The following is a 19,175-nucleotide window of genomic DNA, read 5'->3' on the forward strand; positions in this document are numbered from 1 at the left end:
TAAGGTGTACCAGACAGAGAGTAAGCCACACACATACACACTCATAAAACATTACAAACATTTACACAGGTAACAGCAACCCCTTACCACAGCACATGTGGCAATCTGTCACACCAAGGACCAAGGAGGAAAAGCAGCAGCAGCAAAGGGAAGGCCAACACCTTGTCTGCCAGCTTATATCACTTTGTGATTTTGGACTCTCGATGTGAAAAAGGAATCTTTGTTGGTTATGATAAGAATAGCCCTGCATATCTAGTCTTTAATCCAGACTCAGGAAAAGTAACCAAAAACAGGTTGGTGAAGTCCATCGCAAAGAGTGTCAATGAGTGTCACACTCGGACAGATCAGGAAGGTAGTGAAGGTAGTGAGTATGTTTTGCATAGGGAGAGAGTTGAAACTCACTTACCATAAACTGACATGACAAAATCAACTCTCCAGGGAAAAGAAGCAGAGGTGTGTGACCCAAACACCAACACAGGTGAAGGGGAGAGTGATAGACGTTATCCAAAGAGGGAGAGGAGACGTCCTCAGTATTTAAGTGACTATGAGTGTGAGGTAAAATGTGATGACGACCATGTACTAACCAGTATTGATTATTGTTATAGAGTCATGCACGATGTACCCCAAACACTGAGGGAGGCTATCAGCTCACCAGAGTCAGAACAGTGGATTAAGGCTATGCAGGAGGAGATTAATTCTTTGAGGGAAAATGATACCTTTACCCTAAGAGGCCGTTTACACGTACACGGTGATTTTGATAAACGGAGACATCTTCCTTCGTTTGTGCCCTTCGTTTACACGCAAACGGAGATTTCTCCTCTGAAAACGAGTCTTTCTAAAAACTCCAGCCAGAGTGGAGATTTTGGAAAACTCTGGTTGCGCGTTTGCATGTAAACGGAGATAAACGGAGATAAACGGCAGTCGACGTCACAGTATGGGCCAGAACTTGCGCCTGTGTCAAAAGTGTGACCTATGTTGCTATGGTGACAATGGATACATGGAAGGCTTGAGCTTCTCGTTACACTGCCACCTACAGGTTTGGCGTGCTCTTGTGTATATATACAGGGATAAGTGTAAACGAAGATCTTTTTGAAAACGGAGACAGTGAAATGTCCGTTTATGAAAATAGCCGGCAACGTGTAAACGGCCTCTAACAACATTGCCAGAAGGTAAGCATGCAGTAGGCAGTATATGGGTTTACACAGTCAAAGAAAACCCAGTTGAGACAACATATAAAGCTAGATATGTGGCAAAAGGTTATAGTCAAGTTGAGGGGATTGACTATAAGGAGACCTTTTCGCCAACTGCTGATATGACATCGGTACGTAGCTTAATGCAGCTTGCAGCTCAATATGATTTAGAACTGCATCAAATGGATATAAAGACTGCATATTTGCGAGCCCCTATTAACTGTGAGCTATATATGGAACAGCCAGAAGGATTTGAGGTTAAGTCAGAGACAGGTGAGAAACTAGTCTGTAAGCTTAACAAATCACTTTATGGTTTGAAACAGTCAGGACGGAATTGGAATAAAATGCTACATGATTTCCTAAGTCAAAAAGGTTTTATCCAAAATCTGGCTGACCACTGTGTTTACAGTAAACAAACTGAAAGTGAGAAAATAATATTGATAATTTGGGTCGATGATCTTATTATTGCAGCGAGTGATAGTCAAAAGCTCAGAAGTGTGAAAGAAATGTTGAGTGAAAAATTCAAAATGAAAGACCTTGGTAAACTTAAACACTTCGTAGGCATTGGTTTTGCACAGGGAGAAGGTGAAATAAAAATGAGCCAAAAAGGTACATTACAAAGATTTTGGAGAGGTTTGACATGACTCATTTCAAATCTAGATCAACCCCATGTGAAAGCAAATTGAAATTTGACAATGAAGGTGAACCTGCTGATCCAAAAAGGTATCGGGAAATGATTGGCAGCTTGATCTATGTAATGACATGTACTAGACCAGATTTAAGCTTTATTGTCAGTAAGCTGTCACAACATTTATCAGAACCAAAAGAACAACATTGGGTAGCAGCAAAGCATGTGTTGAGATATTTAAAGGGGACTGTGAACCAGGAATTATGTTATAAGAAAAATGGTGTGAATCTTAATCTTGTTGCATTTAGTGATGGTGACTGGGCAGCAGGTCAAAATGACAGGTGAAGTACAGCTGGTTATTGTTTCAGTTTGTCTGGAATAGGTCCTGTTATTTCCTGGAAATCTAAAAAACACACACTTGCTTTATCCACATGTGAAGCAGAATACATGGCTTTGGCAGCTGCGACACAGGAAAGCCTGTATCTTGTTCAGCTACTGAATGGAATGTACAATGGGTGTGAGTACACACCAGTGACAATTTATGAGGACAATCAAAGTGCGATTGCTTTGTCCAAGAACCCTGTACAGTATGTCATCTAAGGTGTAAACATGTTGACCTCGAGTTCCCTTTTGTTTGATCTGCACTTTATGATGGGAAAATAACTATTGAATATTGTCCAACAGCAGACATGGTGGCAGATATTTTAACTAAACCTGTAACTAAAACCATGCTTGATAGATTTGCCTGTTTTATTTTTGGTGTAAAGGGGTAAACATGAAATGAAAATAAATTGTGTAAATGTATGTGACATTGTATATTGATATTCAGTATAAGAGCAAGTGGGGGTGTTGAATATTGCTCTTGTGCTCTTACACTGACTAGGTTGTCTGGAGAGGGGGTGTGGTGATTAGGTAGCAGGTGTCGCAAATCAATAAATGAACTCTTGCCCCTGGTCTAGGTGTGTGCATGCCGGTAAAACAGAACCGATGGCTGTGTGTGTTTATTCCTCTGTTAGTTAAACATTTGAGTCAGCGTTCCAGCCCTTTCTATGATGGCAGCTCCTGCTCCAACACAGGCGCTGGGAGTGTGGCCTGTCTGCAACGTGCCAAACAGTGTAGAGAAAACACTAATTTATACATAAAACTGCTTTATTCAGGGTTTTTGGGTCAGTGACAAATGAGGGTTGGCAAGATGAGCGATTCAGAAATATCTTCAAAGATAGTTTTCAAAGCATGCACCAGATTTGTTAAAATGTACATTCTGTATTTTTGTTGGTTTCATGTCATTTGAAATGACATTTGCACCATTTTTTATGAAAAGTAAGACTGAATGCTCCTGAAAATGTCAAATGGTTTAACCACGAAAGAATGATAAATATTAAATATTTTATCCACCTACAGTAGATTTAAGTGTAGTTATAAAAAGAAATCTTTATTTCAAAAGCAATAAATTGAAATAAGATATTTTATTGCATTTTGGCAATACTGAGCAGGACATTTCCTGAAAACACCCCCCTTTTTTTCTAAATAACGCTTGACAAATTATTTAAAATTTGTTAAAAAACACAGTGTTGCACTACAAAAGTGGATTACATTTATTCCACATTTTACCCCTGGACCCAGGAGGTTAGAGAGCCCAGGTCCCTCTCCAGCATCCTGAACCCCCCCGCCTGAAGGTCCAGGAAGGGCTGGTCCTGTGGCTTCACCCGGCCCGTCTGGACGGGCTCAGACGGAACTCTCATTATACCTTCGCGCGGCGCATTTAAGGGCGAGGAGAGGGGCTCATTTGATTGATGTGTGTAAAACCCACTCCACGCCTTCTCTCCTCCCTCCTTCCAACTTGCGCAGGTAGAAGGGACGGAGGTGGGAAAGAGGAGTAGCTGCGCCAGCATGCACGGTGTGCCAAACTTGCAAAATCCGCCTGGCCACACCCAGTTGGCGAAGTGCAAGTGCGCTGCGCCCCCGCCTCACCCGGTCTGCGAAACTAGAGGCCAGAGTGTTTTTGCACTTGCATCTGTGTTCACACCAAAAGGTGTTCATTATCTGCAGCTGCTGCTCATCATTACTGCAGACAGCCTTCAATCTTTAATCCAATAACGTGAGACCTCTGAAAGGTTGCAGTTCATATTGTTACCACACAGGGGCACTAGTTCCCTACAGACTAGAAATGCAGAATACAAATGTAACATTTACAACTGCAGTTTTACATCAGCACTCTATTATGAAAAAGAGCAAATGTATAGTCCTGTGAGATAGAAACCCTTAAGGTTCATCTATGCAAGAAATACCAAAGCTGTTTTCATAATTCATTAGTATTGGGATCAATGATTTCAGATCTAAACTGGAAGTTAAAGCATTTCCAAATGAAATTTATTCTTAGTTTCTATTGGGGCAATTATTGTATTTCCAAATGAAGTGACTGAAAAATCTGGTGATGACACAACTGAGCTTTAACCATAAACTCTTCAGGTTACATCTTAACTTTTATAAGCAAGTTACCAAATACACACGTTGCAGCAATGATTGTGTGTCGGCAGGTTGGGGCTGTTTATCAGCTATCGTCTGTCTTTCTAGAGTGTATCTTCTCCCTTCTGTCAAAACACAAGTTCCTGAACTTCAGCTGCGTTACACGAGGGAATTGATGTATCCACCATCTATTTATAAGACAGAGAGCAGGTGTGCCGATACACAGAGGCAAAGTGATTGGTTGGGATCTTCAGAAGACTATTTGTGCTTGTGTAAATACACACACACACACACAGACACACAGACACACACACACACACACACACACAAGAAACATGCTTGCATATGCAAACATGAAAATAATGCATTCACACATTCACACACACACACACACACGCACACACACACATACATTGATCTACATACATGAAACCTTTTCACAGCGCTGGGGCATGCATGCCCACAAGACAAAGGCATTCCCATACAATGCATACATTCAGACAATAAAAGATTTACAGCTGGCACACACACACACACACACACACACACACACTTTCAAACACTCATTTCCATCCAAGCAACTCAAACACATTTCCATCTGTTGTCAAATGAAAGGGAGACATGATGCTCTTCACAATACCAGTTTCTTCTCCCCTGAGGGTAGAGCAGATCCACACCCACAACCAGATCCTCTGAGCAACACTTGACTCAAATGATCCTCAGCACTCAACAACACATGTTGCCTTAATACTAATGACTCCACACACAGCTTTAAACATCATGGAAACAACTACTCATAGAACCACCTGTGACCACATTTTGTGTGAGGTCAAAGTGGTGCCAAAGTAATGTCTAGAGTCAGAAGAACCTGTACCCACAGTAATTTATAACCTCAGAAAAGAGAACTTCATTTCATGAGAACTGAGGGTGGGAGGAAGATAACCTTGTTTGCATATGCTTTTTATTGTGGTCATTTGCACCTCCCTCAAGTGAGACTGAAAGCACTGCTGCAACCTCAAAAAGGAAGTAGGCCTGCTTATGGACTACAAAATATATTTTCACGGGGTGAAATTTTGCCATTTGATGTAAAAAGGATGAAGCACTGGTAATAAGTACAGACATCTAGTGTCGTATATTACCAAATGAAAATAAGGTTGTTTACAGTAGGACAAGTCTTTTCATTATAGAAATCTGTTGGTAACATTCAACAGTCCCCCATAATGCTGGGAAAGGACATTAACTCTCACCTTTATGTATGCTAGTGAAGCATCACTCATCAAATAACATGATGTTTTAAGAAAAATTAAAGAGATCATACCGTACATTTACATGCACAGTTAAGTCGAGATACAGTTATAGCTCGATTAGGCTATTTATTTGAACTACTGTCCTTGTCCCAGTACAAGCACGGGAGAGGAATCGAATTATTGACTGAATATGTCAACTCTGCTATGATAGGTGGCGATATGCCCCCTTTCAGCTTGTTAGTATTGGACCTTTTTTTGGTTTACTTACTATGTCACAGACCAAACAGCATAAACTGTATCTCCTCAATTATCCAAAAATGTACGGCTCTGGTTGTAGATTTCACCATGTTGTTACTGGCTTCTTCTGTTGCACATTTATTGCTTATCGACCTTGGGTCAAAGCTCAGGGCGGAAACTGTGGAGCATGCGCAGAGTGCCTCTGCTAGTTTGGGTCCAATTGACTGTATGCATACACAAGCAATTCGACTCCAATCACTTTATCTGAGTGTGTTAGTCCGACTATAAGAAATTCTATTTAGTTAAATTTCAGTCAGACTAATATGTTTACATGTATTTTAAAAGTCCGGTTTTAGTTGGACTCTCACAATAAATCGATTTACCCTAATGTCACGTAAACGTACTAATAGAAGCTAGTCTCAGAGTTCTAAAAGGGGATTTATGGTTGTGCGTGGACCCTACGCACGTAGCATACACACATCACCTATGCCGTTGTGAGCAGTTTTACTTCTGCAGTGGTGTGTCTGTGTCACTCTGCAGTTACACCTCCAAAACACTAGTCAGCGGCAGAGGTTTCTGTGAAGTGCTGTTAGGTTAAGTTGATTCAAAACACACCGAAAACATACATTAAATAAAAGCCTTATGAGTTTCTTACAACTGTTTATAATAACATTACAAACACATATATTGAGTTTAACTTACCTACATATTATGTCATTGTTAAACCTTTACTAAGATTTTTTGTTGCTTTATTAAGATTAAAACATACTTTATTATGCACTTATTAACAGTTAACTATGCTTTTTGCAGCTACCAGATCTAAAGTGAGAACAGTGCCTTATTAAGCTTAATAAATCCTTTATTATGCACTTATGAACAGTTAACTATGCTTTTTGCAGCTCCCCATTTTGGAATGAGCACTACATGTGGTCAAGGTTGATAAAATGTGAAGAAACAATTGCATAACAATATAACGTTTCAGCGGTGAAACATAAAAACACACTTAAACACAGCTCTTTTGAAAATTGTTTTTTTTTTAGTTGTCATCATTTATGCATGAATGGCAGCCACAAAGAGAACATTTTATAAAAGCAGTTGACAAACAGAAAGATTTTAAGGGGGTCCTATTTTCATGCAATTTCATAGAGAAATAGATAAATTCAAGGACTTTCAATGACCTGTGTACAGGGCTGGACTGGGACAAAACAATGCCGACATTTATGTATCTTATTTGTACTTGCACACATTTTATTAAAAATTGAAATGATAAATCTTGTAGAGTGCTTTCACCATAGGCATTGTGTTGTCTGGGGCATACCGCTACCGAACACATCAAACTAACAGTGAGCCGACTTAACCTTCTTCAAGTTCAGTCAAGCGTCTCTCATTTCACTTGAAAAGTCACATCCTCCCCGGCGCATGAAACAGCCCGTAGTTGGCTGACCAGGGCCGGCCCAAGCCTCCTTGGGGCCCTAAGCAAAATTTGATTTTGGGGCCCTCTATTACTGCCAATAATAGTGATTATTGATCATTCACACACCTACTATAACTTATTTCATGTTCTACTCTGTCATTACGGATACACTTCTAAAACAGATGTGAGAACTTTTTGTTGTAGGTAGATTGTAATCCACAGTGATTCCACAGTGATTAAGGCCATGGAAGCAAACTTGTAGAAAAATCTTTCGTTTAATATTTGGTAAAGTCAGCAACTCCCCCTACTGGCCACACAGAGAATCAATACATAAAACATCAAAGGGCAGCCCGGCATGTTTTACCCTAACCTGGCGTTGCCAGACCCAATTCGCAAAACGCGTATGGGTCTGGACACGGAGTGTACATTTCCTCTATGAGGGGCGGTATCAACGGCTGTCACTCAAAGTGCCCCTTCACACAACTGGAAAGATGGAAAACCAATCAGAGTAAACGACACGTGTGACGTAGGCTAGCACAACGCCACTGTAAACAGACCAGCAAGCTGCTGCGGAGATGAGCTGTGATGATGTCTGGGAAAGAGTGTTGCTGTCGCTGCGGATTTCCTCCTCACTGTGGACTCCGAGTTGTATGGCTGTGATTCCCAGCTTGGTCGCTTCCCTGACGTGCTCCTCCATGAGAGCAACTAGCGGAGAAAATAGCCACTGGGTTTTCACTGAGTCCCATATTTTCCCGATCAACGGAGCCAGTTGATAAATGAAACTTTTACCAAACCCCGTAGGAAGGACGACAAAAACATCCTTTTTTTCAATAAAAGCTTTCAGTGCAGCCATTTGCTGTGCTTTTAAAGAAAATATACATTCCAATTTATTCAACACATTTACCATCGCAGTTTCAAAATCAGTAGCCATGTTGGTTGTTTACGAAATGCATTCATTCCACTCCTTGTCCCTCGTATTCTGATGACGTGCCCGCCCCAAAGTAATAAACGGTTGTGATTGGCCCGGTAAACTTTAATCGATGCCAGAATGCGCCTTAATGATTGCATGGCCAGACTGATCTATGGAGCGAAATCAAATATGAGCTCACAAGATCAGGATGGTTTCACCAGGCTAGTAGGAAACTATACTCTGTTAACATAATATTGTCTTTTTGTACAAGAACGTACATTTGATAATCATCATCATTCACACATGGAAAAAAATAATGAATAACTTTTTTCTTTTTTTAAGTTAATTGCTCTTGGGGACCCCCTAGTGGTCACGGGACCCTAAGCAGGTGCTTAGTTTGCGTATGCCTTGGGCCGGCTCTGGCTGGGGTACATGGAGAAAAGCCACACTGACATGGGGAGACCAGTGTGAGATCCACACAGAGGGGCTCAAGCCCCCATTCTTGGTTGGAACCAGGAACCCTCTCGCTGTGAGATTACAATGCTACCCACTGCACCACCATGCCGCCCCCCTTGTATCATGTATAAATGTAAGCACTTTATACTGTGTGTTGCTTCAGGGAGTCTGACTGGTAAAGTTAAATTCATTAAAATGTTTGACTATAAAAATGCTTGAAGTGGAACTATTAACATGCCACCAAAAACAAGCTACATAAATAAAGCTTTTAGTCTCAATAACATTAATAATGTGTTATTTCAATAATTTCTGAGTAGTGCTAAAACACACCCTCACGCAAAACTACTGGAAAGTTCAGCTTCGTCATTCTAGTTAAATACTTCAACCACACGAGACAAAGTGTGAAACGCATCAGAGCCTAAAGAAAAAAACGACAAAATGTGTGACATTTTGTTTCGCAGCATGGCTGCTATGATCAAGCACTATACAGTCACGTAGTGAAAAGAGTAATTGTGTCTTCTACTTCTACTACTGTTAAAATGCTATGATTAATTCTACATGGAGCAGATTTGAGAAACTTTTCAAGACAAAGCTGTGTGATCATTTCACACAGCAGTCGCTATGGTGTGTACTTTCAGGGACTGTTTGGTTGTGTTTCAAGGTGGGATGCATCTGCAAACTTGCAAACTTGCAGCACCTACAGAGAGCACAGTTCCATCCTGTGACACAGGAAAACTTGTATGTGTCTCTTGAGATGACTGTCACTGTTTTGAATCACTATTTTATTTAAGCACTATAATTCAGTATGGCATTTGTTCGACCACCACATATTTACAGTGTAAAACATTCACCCCAGTTTTTGATATTTATTGTTTTACCCTCATTCACAATGGATACTGCACTTAAGATTAACAGAAAAAGAAAACAAATATCAAACTGATCTAAAAAAGCAGATAGCTAGGTATATGATTGCATACTTATTCACCCCATGTAAATCGTTGTTGGTGTGAGAAGTCTTTCAGAGGTCACATATTAACTGGAATGAAGACCACCTGTATGTAATAAAGGTGTTGGAGTCGAACATGATTTCCTGACTGCAACGTCAAAGGTTCAGGGCATAAGATTTACAGGGATTGAGTGGCCTTGGTGAAGATTACAGATTGCAAGCAGCTGAAACTTCAGCCGCTTAGAATTCCCCCCGTGTTCATTGTTCAGAAGGTTTTTACCGGGAGATGAATTATCCACAGAGGTCTCTTCCACTACAGAACAAACAGACCCAGGGTTACAAACTAGTAAAAACACTGAATCAAGCAGTTTCATTGTACAAATCAGTGTTTCTCTAACCCTGTTTGGTACATCGCACACAGGCTGCTTGCTTAGCGGTGGCTAATGTGTGCTCACCTATTTTATCTGATAACTTAATGTATGCTCATCTTATTTCTGAACCAGATGTTCAGGAGGGCTTTACGTGGATCTGAATCCACAGAGGACTCTTCCTCTCCAAAACAAACAGCTCAGGTGATTAAAAGCAGTAAGAACACTGAATAAAGCAGGCTACAAATAAGTGTTTCTCCAGACAGTGGTTGTTTTCAGTGGGCTTCTAATTACTCTGGCTGATGTGAAAATGGGAAAACCTGAAATCATGAAAATGTGAAAATGCAAATTGCCGAATTTGGAGGCAGTGTTTTGTTTGTCTGTTTGTCTGTTCGGGGTTACTGTAGAAACATGGCAATCTCCATTTATGAGGACCCACTCCCTATGTAGATATTAACGGCTAATTCTATGATAAGGAAAACACGATTCTTATTTTCAGGTGATTACACACTATAGAAAACACGCTTATTATATTATATTATATTATATTATATTATATTATATTATATTATATTATATTCAATTTTTGCCAATATATCCCCTGAATCCTACACACTGGACCTTTAAGAATATAGTTTGTAATTAACCAGTTAAACCTAGTACGTTTCTTTAACTTAAAGACTGACTTTTCTAAGTGCCTACATGGTCTGTTCAATATGATGCATAGCACAACTCTTCTCCCCTCTCAGAGTTCCATGTACAAAAAAGGTAGTGCAAAAAACAGAAGTTCATTCAAGTAGATGAGCTCAACCACATGAGACATTGTGAGAAATGCGTCATATGAACAAAACTGAACCAAGACTAATGTGTGACATTGATGTGTGTCCTCTGCAATGTATTACCAAGATCTGTTGTAGCCCCTGTTGGTACCTATAGAAGGAAGGAGACATTGGAGAGGTGAAAGAGGGAGGATGAATACATGTGTAGATGGTCAGTTAGGAAGAGATGGCTGAATGAGGAAGAGCCATTAGAGGAAGAAAGGAGGGAGAGTGAGTTGAGAAAAGTGAGGTTAATATGAGATAATATGTTAACCAGGTGTGAGTAGGCTTGACAGGTGAATCGAGTCATGGCTGAGGCGTGGCCTTTAATTCCAAATGTTCCAAATCCAAAATTAGATGACACATTCGGTCAGTGAAATCAGTAATAGCATGAGCGCTGAACGATCTCTGGAAAACTTTGTGTGTTTGCTACCGGGACAGGTCACCAATCTTTCACACAACACTTACAGACTAACACATTTACACATACACCTTCAAATTAAGATCACCAAAATGATTACAATTCATTCCTTGGGGAATATAAATATCTGTACCATTTTTAATCTCATGATTGTCATGACATTTCTGGCTAAATAAAATCCACCCAACAGGGTGAAAGTTCAGCTCTGCTGCTATCAATGGCAGGCCAGGCTAAAGCTACAGATAGTAGAATATCCTTAAATAATTAGAGCCCATATATCACTTCGACCTAGATTCTGACATGTTTGTTGACAAGTCTTTTGTATATTGATACCCAGTGCTAATGTGAACAGCCTAGAGTAGAGGCCCTGTGTTGTGTTATTTGTTAACTGGCTTACAACTAATTGAACAGCTGAAACCGGCAGAACTGCTCTAGAGTTGGTCCTCATAGAGTCTGAAGTTTCAACTTGTGTTCTTCTTGCCAACATGTTCTCATCACAACTTGTCAAATACTGCTGCTTTGTCAGTGGACCTAACACGTCAGGAAATAAATGCATACAATCTTTTACTAAATAAACTTACAATGTATATAAAAATTGATTGTTTTTAGGTTCTATTCCTTAACGTTTAGGCGACAAAAGCACGTGGTTGGGTAAGAAATTTTTTTTAAAAAAAATCTTGGTTTGACTTAAATAATTACGGCTGTTACTAGTGTGGTTTATGTGACATACCTCACCAGTGTAGTATGCCATGCATACTTGCACACTATGCAGACTTTCTCAGCCCTATACTACGATGGTGGCCCATGGCGTCAGAAACAGCCGCTGCCTGGTGTGTGTCATTCTGCTGCCAAGGGTGTCACTCAGGCGCGCCGCCAGACACTTTTCACCGGGGCACGTGCCTCAGTAAACATACGCTGTGCCCCTGTATAAATTCCCAATCAAATTCCTAAATAAGCCTATTTTTGTTTCATTACTGAATATCTGTATTCATTACTGAATATCCGTAGGGCTATACTATGACTGATGTGTCAAGGAAGAATAGCATGGGCACAATTGCTTCCTACTTCGACCACGTAGTAGGGCCGGCGCCGCATATCAAAGAGTGGAGAGGTTGCACTTGCAGGCATTGTGTGCGTCTGTGCATATTCAGTGAATGAAACATGCAGGAAGCCTGGAGTTGGAAGGCAAGCTGCTGTGGCCTGCGGTGCAAATTTATCAGCGGACTGTAGCCCACACATGTTGTCAAGTAAAGCCGAAATGTATATAATGTATATAATACCACTGCACACTGATGGATCATCATGGACATAAGGAAATTCTTTTTGCAGAACAGAGGAGGCAGGCTAGTTTAAAAAGCTACCCAATCAGGGGAATACCTTTTCAGACCATATCAGTTACTCTTAATTTAAGATTTTGACTTTTTTTTGGTAACATTCCCTCTTGTAAAAGGATTTCTTGATTGCATTTACTATGCTACAGTAAGATTGAAAAGTTCATAAGCTGGACTGAAATATTGTTATTATTTGCATATATGTTATTTTGTATCTGTTGATTTGTAAGATTGTAAGACTATGTAAATCACTTTTTTGGGAAATATTCCCTCTTGTAAAAGGCTTACTTGATTATGTTTGGTATGCTACAGAAGGAGGAACTGAAAGGCTCAATGGCTGAACTCAGAAGTTTTTTTATTTGCTTACAGATGTAGCTCTGTTAAACCTGTTAAAGGTTGATGCAAATATAAATAAATGTTCTCAAACATCCAGTACAGGCTAACTTTCTGTATGTTATACGTCTTACCATAGTGCTTTTGTCAGTTTGAGTGGCATTTATAATTAGTAAGGCAGTATTGTAAATCTATGTGTGTGTGTGTGTGTGTGTGTGTGTGTGTGTGTGTGTGTGTGTGTGTGTATGTGTGTGTGTGTGTGGGTGTGTGTGTGTGGAAGGGGGGGTTGGCTTCTGACTGGGGGCCTGTGCCCCTGCACAGCTGTATGCCTAGCAATGCCCCTGGTGCCACTGTGCGTCAGTGTCTGATGCCAAGGCCAACGGACACAGCAGCGATATTTGAGGAGTTGGGACGTGCCCGGAAAACTTCCAACGGGGGGCACCCTGGAGGCATCCTAATCAGATGCCTGAACCACCTAAAGTGGCCTCTATTGATGTGAAGGAGCAGCGGCTCTACACCGACATCCCTCTGGATGTCTGAGCTCCTCAACCTATCTCTACGGCTAAGCCCAGCCAACTTTCATAGGAAACTTTTTTTCTGGCACCTGTTTACGCAATCTCATTCTTTCGGTCACTACCCAAAGCTCATGATCACAGGTGAGGGTTAGGCATAAATTAGCCAGTAAATTGAAAACTTTGCCTTCTGGCTCAGCTCTGTTTTCACCACACCATAGTCCAGTGCAGTGCCTGCATCACTGCAGATGTTGTGCCTAACTGCTTGTCCATCTCATGCTCCATTTTACCCTTATTGGTGAACAAGACCCCAAGATACTTAAACTCCTTTGCCTGGGGCAGTAACTCTCTCCCATCCTCAGAGGGGGCAATCCACTGTTTTCCGTCAGAGAACCATGGCCTCAGACCTGGAAGTGCTTACTCTTATCCCAATACCCATCTGCTGTCTTAGGAAGCCTGCTTAGTAGAAAACACCAGAATATATATCTTGTATCGCCAGTCAGCCTGAAAATATGAATTTTTGTCCATATCGCCCAGCCCTACTTCTGACCACAACTTTTAGTATCTGCCTCCACAATAGAGGCTTTGTACATGGCCTACTTGGATTCTGTGTCCCCAGCCTCCCCCAGGATGCATGAAAAGTTCTTCTGGAGGTGGGAGGTGAAGATCTTGTAAACAGGGACCTCAACTAGATGGTCCCAGTTCACCTTCACTACTCTTTTGGGTTTAGAAGGTCTGTCTGGCAGCCTCCTCTGCCATCAGATCCAACTTACTACCAGTTGGTGATCAGTTGACAGCTCTTGATCCTAGGGTGTTCTAGTACTAAGTGCACTTATGAACCGCCCTATGCTCAAACATGGTGTTTGTTATGGCCAATCCAAGAAGTCCAGTAACACACTGCTGGAGTTCAGATCAGGTAGGCTGTTCCTCCCAGTCCCCCCTTACAGGTTCCTCCATTATTGCTCATGTGAGTGTTGAACTACAGGGTTCCTAGTCAGTATCATCAAGATGGCTGGGTACTCTGAACTGCACTTTGGTGAATAAGCACAACAAACAGTCAGGGCTTCCCTCTCAGTGACTCACAGTCACATTAAAGCGACCCGCTCATTTCCTGGGGAGGACTCCAAAACAACGGTGCTCACCTGGAGTTAAATTCTCACCTCGGATTAATTCTTTTTTTTTTTTTAATCAATAAGCAATATTTGTAGCTTGAACTTGAAATGTAGGTGACTCTATTAATATAGCATATTTCATTACAGGTCAACTAAATTGTGCCTAACATTAAAGTGCATACAACAAGTGACATGGAAATATATTTAATAAAATGCAAGAAGAACCACCCAGTCTTCCAAAGACACTGACATACCACAGAACCATCCCACAATCACTCACACACACACACACACACACACACACACACACACACACACACACAAATGCAGATGATTAAATCTAAAATGTATGAGAATCACGTTGGTGCTCAAGACTCCACCTCCAAATCAATTCTATAAGACAGGTCAGACATTGTGAGCTACTGAACACAGTTTGATGTCAACAGCCACGGTAAGAGCCGATTTGATTGAGTAATTGCTTCTATTACTCAGTCATTTGCTTAGTGACATCCAATTTACATTGAAATTTTTGATTCCAAATTTTCATTGTTTAACTGATTCTGTGCCTCTGCCTTTTACCTTCTGTTGCTTTTTATTTTCTTTTGTACAGATGGCCAGGCTGTGGCATCTCATGTTCCTGTGCTGGGCATGGACTCCTCTGTGTCTGCTGTCCAGTGTAAGCTTCAGAGGTACACCACAGGAGTGTGAAAAGGCTCCCTTTGTCCCTGGTTACAATCTGGGAGGAGAGGGCTTCGACATCGTCACAATGAAACGGAAAGGTGCCTATGTCATCGACACTGAAACATGGAAGCTTGGCAATGGCACATGCAGGCTATTCAGCAACAGCTACATGAACCGAGAGAGCCAGAAGGTACCAGTTGCCGTGGTGGACTGGAGAACCCTCCCTAAGTGCAGTTTGAAGGTCTCCGGTGTACTCTATGATTCTGTCGAAGCTCTTGTCAATGATTCCACCTCGGCTGTGTCCAATGATTGGAAAGTTGGCCTTGAAATCCCTGTAGACCCATCTGTCACTCTTGGTGTTGGCTTTGGAGGTTCCCACTCCAAAGAATCTATCTTTGGCATGCAGAAGTCCAAACAAGACCGCTACACCTTCTCTGGCCATTCTGTCTACTGTAACTACTACCGGTGAGTATGTGGACAAGTGTCTTTTGTCATTTATCTGGTCAGTTCACTGAGATATGTTTTGTTTTACTGTGTCCTGGATAAATAACAATAATGACAGTAATTCTGCGTAAAATAACATATACAGTCACGTGAATAAAATGGGACTGTGATAGATTTTAACTGATTAATATTATTCCTGTTCTTCACAGCTACAGACTGGCAACAAAACCTCCACTGAGTCATGATTTTGAATCAGCTGTGAACTCCCTTCCTTCCTATTCATGCAAAACATTGTCATTATATCGCAACCTGATTGACACTTATGGTACACATTACATCACACAAGTGTCGCTAGGAGGGCAAATAAAAGCAATTACTCCCATCAGGACCTGCGTGGCAACCATGAATGGACTGACAGCAACAGAAGTCAATGACTGTCTGTCAGTGGAGGCCTCTGCTAGCTTTGCAAGCACTGCCAGCATTAAGGCCATGTGCCAGCACTGTCAGGAAAAGAAGAAGAAGTTAGGCCTCACCCAAGATTTCTGCACCATGTTTAATGAGCGTAACACGGAGGTCATTGGCGGATACATTAACGGTGCTGATATCCTCTTTGAAGGCCGATCAAACCCATCGGTCTATAACAGCTGGCTTGGATCACTGAAAACCACACCTGATGTGGTCCAATACAACCTAAAGCCACTGCACACCATACTCCCAAGTGCTCATCCTGCCAGGGCCGGACTGAAGCAAGAGGTGGAGAAGTACATCAAGAAAAATGCAGTGTTGAAAAAATGCTCAGAAACCTGTAAGATTGGGCAAAGATCCAATAAAAGGGATCCTTGTGCTTGTGTTTGCAACAGTGATCAGAATATCAAGTCAAACTGCTGTCCTGCTGGGAAAGGTCTTGCTACATTAAAGGTTTTCAGGCTCTATGCACAAGGGTTGTATGGTGATAGATGGACTCAGACAGATGGTTCAGTTGAGGTGAGATACAGAGATCAGGTAAAGCGCACTGCCATCATCAGTAACAACGACAATCCCACATGGTCGGAGAAATTTGAATTTGGACCCATCGTCATTAATATGAGAGACAAACTTACGTTCCGTGTTTATGATGAGGATACCTACTGGAATAGTGATCTACTTGGTGAGTGTTCATTTGATCTGCATAGAGGGAAAGTGAGTGACAGCTGTATGTTTGACTATGGTACCTTCTTCTTCTCCTACATAGTAGAATGTGCACCAAGTCTCGGTGGACACAAATGTCAAGAATACATGCCCTCCCCCATGAGTCCCTCTTTGGCCAAGGTCTTCCACACCAGAAATGGGGTCCTTCTTGGAGACCTGGGGAAGAGGTATGCTAAGTCACTCAGTCAGTCATGTTAAGGTCAGCTGTTGACATAAGATGTGGTTATGAAACAATAACAATTTTCTGATGATCATGCAAGTAGTTAATGGCATCTTTCACTGTTACTCTTTCTTTGTTTGACTTTGGTAAAAAGTTAATCTTAAAATGTAATCCAAAACTTTGTCTGTAAAAATTGATGTTTGATCATCTATCTTTTCTGCTGCTTCTTTATCATTTGTTAAAAACTCTGCCATTAAAGCATCGACAAAGACAACAGCAGTGTCTGCCTGATTTTATGTGGTGAATGTTTCTACTGTGTAATTTAGTGGTTAACGTGTAAGGATTAGGGTTAGGAGGTTAGGGTCGGGGGGCTAGGGTTAAGTTTCGGGTTTACTAAATGCAGCCACACATATAGACTTTCCAACCTTGTGTGTTCAACTTTGTAAAAAAAGAAAAAAAAAATAGATTAATAATAACTTTCATCTAAAGTTCCTCTGAATGAGGTACCATTGAGTTAGATTTTAATACTTTTTTAAAGACTCCTTTTCATCTCTGGAAACATTTTTCAGCAACAGTTTAACTAAGACACTCTTCCCTGTTGTGGGCTTAGGTGTAGAGTGGAAGGATTCATGCTGAAAGAATACAAAGATACAGGTGTTAATTGCTTATTTGATCCTTATCTATGCTCACTGATAGCTCTTGTATTAAAAATGTAATCCTACAGCTGCTACTTTGATCACTGAACAAGTGTAATTTCATTTCTTGTTGTCCCACCAATTATAAATTGAGAAGGAATGGGCCATCAGCAGTGTACTGCCACAAAAAATATTCTATCCAACACATAATCATCAAATCACTGTGACCTTGTATCTAAAGGAAATGCAGATGACAACCGGGAGTGTCATAAATTGTAATAGCACGGGATTAACAGAAACTCAAAATAAAGGAAGAGAAAATAATGTGAATGAAAAAGGGAGTGTAAGGAGAGTTAGGGTGATACACAAGAAAAACAAGTCATACAAGACAGACAGAATAAAAAGCCACCCTCCTGCAGACATTTAGCTGTGAATTCCATTAAAGCAGTGTGCACTTTAGTCATCTTTATCATAATATCCCATAGCTAACTATCTGAACAGCAGACAGTAACCTGTGTGCTCCTGAGTTTGAACAAGATAACACAAGGTTTCATGGGCTGGGTTTGGAGGGTTGTGTGTGTGTGTGTGTGTGTGTGTGTGTGTGTGTGTGTGTGTGTGTGTGTGTGTGTGTGTGTGTGTGGTGATGGACAGCTGAGCATGGAAGGTCAAGGAGCACTGATATGGAAGCAGTATGACCTCTGACCTCTGACACTTTTAAGTCTGTTTGAATGTCAACTGAACATTCACACCAAACTACATTATAATTTTGACTGCTTGGACGGCTCCTCTCTCTCTTCGGTGCAGGACAGAGCAATACAGGAGATCCTATATACCAGCAGCCATCAGGCTTTATAATTCTTTGACATATAATAGATGAGCTGACAGATAAGTGAATTTCCCCTTGGGGATGAATAAAGTTATTCTTATTTTTATTAAAAACTTGTTGGTTGATTTAATAATAGTTTGATTTTGTCTTGATTGCGTGTGTGTGGTGTGTGTGTGCGTGTCTGTAGGTCAGAAGCGGAACGAGAGGGAGGCAGAGCGTCAGTCTCTGACTCACATTGGCGTTGACAGAAAAATTTCCTTTTCCTCCAGATATGATAATGAACACATTGTCACTTTATTATCCAATCAGAACACATCATTAGCTCTGTGTCTGTGTCATGTTTACAGTTATTAAAAGTGCTTTTTTTTTTTTTATCAATTAAATCTAAGAAAAACAAACGGTCAGTGATCATCACACATCGCAGTGACATATTAAAATAAAATATACTAAATTAAGATCAACATGTAACATTTTCTTGCTCTGAGAGGTCACAACAGTTTTATTGTTCTGCTGGGAACAACAATGGTAAACGATGATTGGACGCAGAGCGGACGGTCAGTACAGAATAGATGCTCAGCACAGAATAGATGCTGAGTGCAGAAATAATGCTCAGTGCAGAGCTGACGCTCAGCACAGAATAGATGCTCTGTGTAAAACACACAGTCATTGCAGAAAAGTCTCCAAAAGGAGTCTCAGGAGCCAGAGCCTTCAACTATCAGGCTCCTCTCCTGTGGAATCATCTTCCTGTTACGGTCCGGGAGGCAGACACCGTCTCCACATTTAAGACTAGACTTAAGACTTTCCTCTTTGATAAAGCTTACAGTTAGGCCTGGCTCAGGCTTGCCTTGTACC

At 41.0% G+C, this 19,175-nt stretch overlaps 2 protein-coding genes across 10 annotated transcripts in view; one reads left to right on the forward strand and one right to left on the reverse strand.

Moving 5' to 3' along the window:
- LOC125886569 (uncharacterized) overlaps window positions 1–19,175 on the reverse strand; it is a 54,884-nt gene that overhangs the window by 19,651 nt on the left and 16,058 nt on the right. Inside the window, exon 3 of one of the 8 annotated variants that reach the window (XM_049572881.1) lies at window positions 16,738–16,858. The exons of 6 other annotated variants lie outside the window; for them this stretch is intronic. The gene's annotated coding sequence lies outside the window, so the exon portion shown is untranslated. Of the gene's footprint in view, window positions 1–16,737; window positions 16,859–19,175 lie in introns of those variants that run through there. One more of the 8 variants, XM_049572879.1, reaches the window with a different exon arrangement.
- The window catches only part of LOC125886558 (perforin-1-like), a 97,613-nt gene continuing 78,456 nt past the window's right edge, over window positions 19–19,175 (forward strand). The window contains exons 1-3 of one of the 2 annotated variants that reach the window (XM_049572857.1): window positions 14,833–14,840; window positions 15,000–15,535; window positions 15,724–16,895. In XM_049572857.1, coding sequence (XP_049428814.1) covers window positions 15,000–15,535; window positions 15,724–16,895 — 1,708 coding nt within the window. In that variant the 5' untranslated portion in view covers window positions 14,833–14,840. Of the gene's footprint in view, window positions 15,536–15,723; window positions 17,330–19,175 lie in introns of those variants that run through there. The other variant, XM_049572856.1, reaches the window with a different exon arrangement.

Source organism: Epinephelus fuscoguttatus, linkage group LG3 (assembly GCF_011397635.1).
Source record: "Epinephelus fuscoguttatus linkage group LG3, E.fuscoguttatus.final_Chr_v1".
NCBI classification, from domain to species: domain Eukaryota; kingdom Metazoa; phylum Chordata; class Actinopteri; order Perciformes; family Serranidae; genus Epinephelus; species Epinephelus fuscoguttatus.